Source organism: Centruroides sculpturatus, unplaced genomic scaffold, assembly GCF_000671375.1.
Source record: "Centruroides sculpturatus isolate CEXI.00-Female unplaced genomic scaffold, Cexi_2.0 scaffold170, whole genome shotgun sequence".
NCBI classification, from domain to species: domain Eukaryota; kingdom Metazoa; phylum Arthropoda; class Arachnida; order Scorpiones; family Buthidae; genus Centruroides; species Centruroides sculpturatus.
The window spans coordinates 542,086-549,034 of record NW_019384413.1 but is presented as its reverse complement, the minus strand read 5'-3'; the positions used below and the strand labels follow the sequence as shown (position 1 = coordinate 549,034).

The 6,949-nt window shown below is 34.7% G+C and overlaps 1 protein-coding gene across 1 annotated transcript in view; it reads left to right on the top strand.

Annotated features, from left to right (window-relative positions):
- The first annotated feature begins 1,742 nt into the window (after positions 1-1,742).
- Positions 1,743-6,949, top strand: part of LOC111619072 (succinyl-CoA:3-ketoacid coenzyme A transferase 1, mitochondrial-like) — a 160,486-nt gene continuing 155,279 nt past the window's right edge. Inside the window, exons 1-2 of the mRNA XM_023360719.1 lie at positions 1,743-1,793; positions 4,329-4,421. Of these exons, the coding sequence (XP_023216487.1) occupies positions 4,347-4,421 (75 nt within the window). The 5' untranslated portion in view covers positions 1,743-1,793; positions 4,329-4,346. The remainder of the gene's footprint in view (positions 1,794-4,328; positions 4,422-6,949) is intronic.

The following is a 6,949-nucleotide window of genomic DNA, read 5'->3' as shown; positions in this document are numbered from 1 at the left end:
AAAGTCGAATTTAGGTGGGGATTCTCGGGAGTTTCCCGAATCAAATAACAAAAACTAAACATTCGCATCACCGAGAATTAGTTTGAAGATTGTCGAAATTCAGAGATTACAATAATAATGTTTACGATAAAATGTACTTTTCGTCATACTGACAACGATAGGAATATTGTCGAGTTTTCTTGTGCATTCTTGACAATGTTAGGGCCCCCTCAATCGCGGGGCCCCGGTGCACAGCATCCGCCGCACCCCCCCGATGGCCGGCCCTGGCTCACAGTGTAGAAAAATAAAAAAAAATTAAAATAAAACGAGCTTCGCATCTTCTTGAGGATGGTCCTGTGTAGTAAGTAGGATTTTCCTTTTAAAAAAGCAAAAATCGGGGTAATTCACAACAATTAGGCTACTTTCAAGGCATTTGTCAATTCGCTTCAGCATGTCTGGAAATGGTATTTGCGTTTCAATGAACTGGCTGCCTGAAATATAGTTTTTATCATGTTGGTGACAGGACATGAATAGCTGTCACTATAAGTGCTAACCTTGGCCAAGAGGTGAGTTACTGTATACACAGTACTTCTTTGATCGGCCGTGTGGAATTTTCTTGGTTTTTCCTAACGGGACTAACACTTAAAGTAGAAAGTCTTTCCCGGGTGTCACCTTTCGGCACATCATTCATGTGTTGCTTGACTTCTTTCATCAAACCAAACCTTTGCACGATCTGAACTAGTTTCAGAGCCGAGCGGTTAAGATGTCGGGCTACCAGGCTATCACTCTGAGCGGCCCGAAAACGATTCCAGTCACATCAAAAAGAAAAAAAAGAAAGAAAAACTATTTCTTCCAGTAATTTTTTAGAGCTATTAAAAACTGAACTATTCCCAGCATTTAAAACAGCGGGTGGCCGATCTGTTACGGGTTTTTAAATTCTTTCCGCCCTGTGAGCACTAACAGGGCCTCTTTTGAGAAAGCCCATTATGAGTTCGGCTAGGCCCACAATGCAATTGCAGGTAGTGAGGCCCGACATATCCGGACCACCGGATCCGTCCGGATTCGATCCCGCATTCCCCGAGCGGTAGACTGCCACCTTAATAATTATTGTATTTTTTTTAAAAAAGCATTGTATTGTTTATAGATTTTATACTGACGAGGAATCACTAAAATATGGTGATTTTGAAATGCATTATGGGTTCATATAGGCATACACTGGAGAGACACCCCGACATATCCCGTGTCCTCCAGTACGCCTTAACCGTTGGCAATCTGGCCGTCAGTTATAAGGTATATTAACACAGGATCGACCTGAAGCAAAGGACTTATTCCGGTCATCTCAATTGCCTTACAAAAGAAGTAGCCTAATTCCATATAATACCATAATAGTAATTTCATAGAAAAATCCCCAGGAATTTTTCGGGGGGTGGTCCGTTCGGATATGTCGGGCCCCGTCCCTCACCACCCGGCAGCCCTATTGTGGGCATGGCCCAACCCATAATGGGCTTGCAAAAAGAGGCCCTCTTAGTGCCCACAAGGCTGAAAGAGTTAAAAAAAAAAAGTAATTTCATAGAAAATTTTCATAGAATTTAATCAAACCTAATTCGTTTATATTAATTCAACAATTTTAAAATATTAAAATTAAATTATCAATTTTTATCAAATTAGACAATTCTATGTTATAAATTTTATTTCATTCGATAATATAATTGTTAAGATCCCCCTAGCGGGAATATTACTTATCGTCTGTCAGACGAAAAATGCGTGACGAATTGTGACGTCACGATTACGATATTAAAAATCCGTGGATGAAGATATAAACAATTTCAAGCATGGCCGCACTTAGTAGTAGACATTTACTGAGAAAATTCATCCGTTTTCACAGACCTTCATATTCATCAGTTAAGGTCAGAATTACTTTAACTATATTCTTAACCGATTATAATAATAATAAATTGCATAAAATGCTCTTAAATGGTAGAAATCTTCAATTTTGTGAACACAAATAATAAAAATATGCACTTTGTTTATGTTTCTGTTCAGTTTTATTTAAGGAATAAACTTAAACAAGGAGTAAACAAAAAGTTTTCTTGCTATTATGGATCGGGCTATGGCTCGGTTCGAGCACCGGACGATATGTTTGGGACCTTAACAGAGCCGTAGAGCGTACTCGTAGGAAGAAAAAAGTCAAAGGAACCGTACCTCTACGAGCAACCCTTTGCAAGATATAGCCTGACCGCCCCACCAGAGGGCGAGCAGGCGTGTCGAAAGATTAGAGCTGTTAGCGTGGACATCTGCGGAAGGGAGCAAACGGGGCACTTTCCCTCCCGTGCAGTGCCGGATTAAGGGGCGAGCCGAAATTAAGGTCGGCACTAGGTCTTGGAGCCCGTGCGCCTTCCGAAAATAATTAACCGTCAATGGGATTGTTTCTATACTTCTGTACCAAGTGGATGCAAATATTCTAGAAATGTCTAGTTAGCGAGTACAAAACAATCACATACTTAAGAATGCTGTTTATATACTTTTTATCTTTGCATATGTACTAGTACGGTTAGAAATGATTTAAGTATATAAAGATTTAGGAGCATCACACGTGGGGTCTGCCAAGAGAACACAAAATTATCTTGGCCCTGCTCCTTTTGATCAAGTAAATTATACAAATCATAATTGTAAAAGTGGTTGAGATATGTATCCTTATACTCTTGACCATAGAATATTTTGTCTTTTTGTATTGATGCAATACTGTATTCTTTAATCTACTTGTGAAAAAATCAAAAAAATTAAATAATTAAATAAAAATTTATTGATATAATTATTTATCTCCAAGCTCTGCCCCCTGAAAAATTTTGTGTGGATGTTCGTGGTTGTTAGGCTTTAAATTTTATCATTTATTACTTTGTTTTGAATTAACCAATACACCGTTAATGGTCGGTGAAGTTTAATGATGTAATATTTTTGTCCTGTTTACAGGCCATCTTCAGGCATGAACAATTGAAAGTGGAACGCTGGTGTTGGAAGGAAGATAGGATAGACGTCAAGTAAACAAGCAGGGAGAAGTGGACTATGATGACAGTGGTTGATGCAAAAGACTAAGGAGATATTACTAGGCTGGGAAAAAGGGAGTTTATAACAACTTCATTACCAACACGTGTATAAACATCAGGGACAAGGATTCCCTACCTTCTTCCTGGAAATATTTTCTTAGTCATTCATATCAACTTCTGCTGTTATAGTCCCTCCCACCATCACTGCTTGTTTACTCTGTTAGTGTCTATCCCATTTTTTTTCCTTCTGACACTGGCATTCCATTTCAACTGTTGAAAATGATCTGTTAGCGGGTCAAAAATGTTTGTGTTAATATATATAAAGAGCTGTTAAGGTCTTTTTGGCTCATTAGTGATAATCCCTAATTAGAAAGGGGCCACATTTGTATAAAATAGTGATCGATAGACTGCAATCAGTCAAAATATAACTAGATGGATTTTCTAAAATTAAATTCACTTAACATCAGGTTTATTACACAATTTTTTATTATCTTGCAAATTAATTATACAATTCAGGATTGGATTGATAGAAGTCAATGCAACACAAGGAGTATTCCTCTTGAGAGAAAACTATGGAAAACTGGCCCTTATTTATGTGTTAGACATGTGAAGAAACCCAGAAACTCCACTTGGCCACTGGCTACTATGTTTAGAATATTCCTTATTATATATTCGTATTGCTTTTTTGCTAATTCAATCACATCTGTTGGTAGCTTAAATAAATGATTTAGTAATAACTAAAGCTACCAGTTCAGAAAAATTAAGTATACCAAATTGTCATGAAAAAAATTACCAAAAATACTATTCTATTTACTAAGTATTTTAATAACAAAAATTGAATAGAAATCTCTTTATTTAATCATTTCACATTACATGAATATGCCTTTTATTCATATTATTATTTATTTATATCTAAATTTTATAAAACACAGTAAAATTAAAAAGCAANCTTTATTTAATCATTTCACATTACATGAATATGCCTTTTACTCATATTATTATTTATTTATATCTAAATTTTATAAAACACAGTAAAATTAAAAAGCCAATTAAAAGATGTACCATTTGTTTTTCAGCCATAAGAGGAAAACACTGTAACATATATTTACTCTGGTAATGTAAATCTCACTGTAAAGCAGTGTCACTTGACTGATCTATACATGCACACATTAGTATTGCCATGTTTTGATTTTCCAAAGTAAGGATGATGATGATGTGTGCAAGAGAAAAACTCCTTTCATTAGCTTCTCTTTGATATAATTGACAAACAATAGATCACAGCTATCAATATTAGCCACAATGAAGATATAAACAATTTCAAGCATGGCCGCACTTAGTGGTAGACATTTACTGAGAAAATTCATCCGTTTTCACAGACCTTCATATTCATCAGTTAAGGTCAGAATTACTTTAACTATCTTCTTAACCGATTATAATAATAATAAATTGCATAAAATGCTCTTAAATGGTAGAAATCTTCAATTTTGTGAACACAAATAATAAAAATATGCACTTTGTTTATGTTTCTGTTCAGTTTTATTTAAGGAATAAACTTAAACAAGGAGTAAACAAAAAGTTTTCTTGCTATTATGGATCGGGCTATGGCTCGGTTCGAGCACCGGACGATATGTTTGGGACCTTAACAGAGCCGTAGAGCGTACTCGTAGGAAGAAAAAAGTCAAAGGAACCGTACCTCTACGAGCAACCCTTTGCAAGATATAGCCTGACCGCCCCACCAGAGGGCGAGCAGGCGTGTCGAAAGATTAGAGCTGTTAGCGTGGACATCTGCGGAAGGGAGCAAACGGGGCACTTTCCCTCCCGTGCAGTGCCGGATTAAGGGGCGAGCCGAAATTAAGGTCGGCACTAGGTCTTGGAGCCCGTGCGCCTTCCGAAAATAATTAACCGTCAATGGGATTGTTTCTATACTTCTGTACCAAGTGGATGCAAATATTCTAGAAATGTCTAGTTAGCGAGTACAAAACAATCACATACTTAAGAATGCTGTTTATATACTTTTTATCTTTGCATATGTACTAGTACGGTTAGAAATGATTTAAGTATATAAAGATTTAGGAGCATCACACGTGGGGTCTGCCAAGAGAACACAAAATTATCTTGGCCCTGCTCCTTTTGATCAAGTAAATTATACAAATCATAATTGTAAAAGTGGTTGAGATATGTATCNATTTTGAACATAGAACAATATGGATTATTTTCTTAATAATTCAGCAATATTATTTAACAATATAGAACTGTATTATATATATTAATACTACAAATTTTTTCTTCTTTGTATGCAAGACATATTACTAGTCCTTAATTGTTTTAGGAAAAAAATCTGTAATGATATTTTGGCTGCAGTTTGAAAGAATTGTAGATCTATAAATTTTCACTGTTTTCCGTCTTTCCGTCATCTTGAGAAAGGAGTTAGATAGATGAAAAAAGAGACCATATATGGAAACCTTAGGGGACAGAGGCCTTGCTCAACTATATAAGAACTTCCATAATTGTTTTAGGAAAAAAATCTGTAATGATATTTTGGCTGCAGTTTGAAAGAATTGTAGATCTATAAATTTTCACTGTTGTCCGTCTTTCCGTCTTTTCTTAATCTTGAGAAAGGAGTTAGATAGATGAAAAAAGAGACCATATATGGAAACTTTAGGGGACAGAGGCCCTGCTCAACTATATAAGAACTTCCAATGCAAACCATAAGTCATGTTATTTCAATTAAAAATTTTTCCCTGTAAGGTGTTAGATAGATGACTGGCACAACTGTATTGTTAAAGGAAAAGTAAGGTGTAAACTACTACTAATTTGAGATGGAGAATGCACATTTTAAATTAAATACATTAAAAATATGATTAAAAATTGCAGCCCGCATTGTGATGATGTCACAATAAATAATTGCTCATTCATTAATATATTAATTTTACTAAATTAAAAAATTCATATAACAATATCTTTCTTTTATACTTTATACTATAATATTATAAAGAGATAAAGTTTGTAAGTTTGGANATTTGTAATCCAACCAAGTGTGAGGTTTGTTCAGGGATTTGATTCCTTTGTACAAAAGGAGAAATTACTGCTGAAATTCATTAGAAACTTGTTTCTGTTTATGGCAAAGATGTTATGAACAGGCAAAACATGACAAAATATTGTCCAACTGCACAATAACACCTATCTACACACTGCATCATATTCATTAATATATTAATTTTACTAAATTTAAAAATTCATATAACAATATCTTTCTTTTATACTTTATACTATAATATTATAAAGAGATAAAGTTTGTAAGTTTGGATGTAGGAGGTAATCTCGAAACTACTCAGCGGATTTCAAAAATTCTTTCACCAATATTTAGAATGGACCTTCAATGTGGACATAGGCTGTATATTATTCTGTTAAACATTCATATAAATTAAAAGATATCATCTAGGTAAGTGTTATATTTTTGGTGTCAGCGGGTGGCGAGGGACAAGACGCGTATGTATATGAGATAGGTAACAGCGCAGCACAATCATGTGGTCCGCAAGATACGCAGTGCACATGTCCGAACTTGTGCTGAACATTTGTATATTTGTTGTCGCTTAAAATAATGAATATCTTTTGTCCTGTATGCGTTCCTAAAACATTCATAAGATATCATCTAACTGATACTGTTATAGTCACAAACTGAATTCCACGCGGGCAAAACCACAGGCACAGCTAGTTATATATAAATAGATACCAGTAAGCTTTAAATGAATATCAAGATGATGATACAAAACAAATACAAAGTCAATATAACATTTGATGAATTTTTTTTGTTACATTTATCATCAAAAATGTAGAAAGAAGTAATGAATAGTTTATTTTTGTATAAATTTAAGCTTTACATTTTATCAATTATTGTATTTATCAAATTTTAGTTTTTATGATGA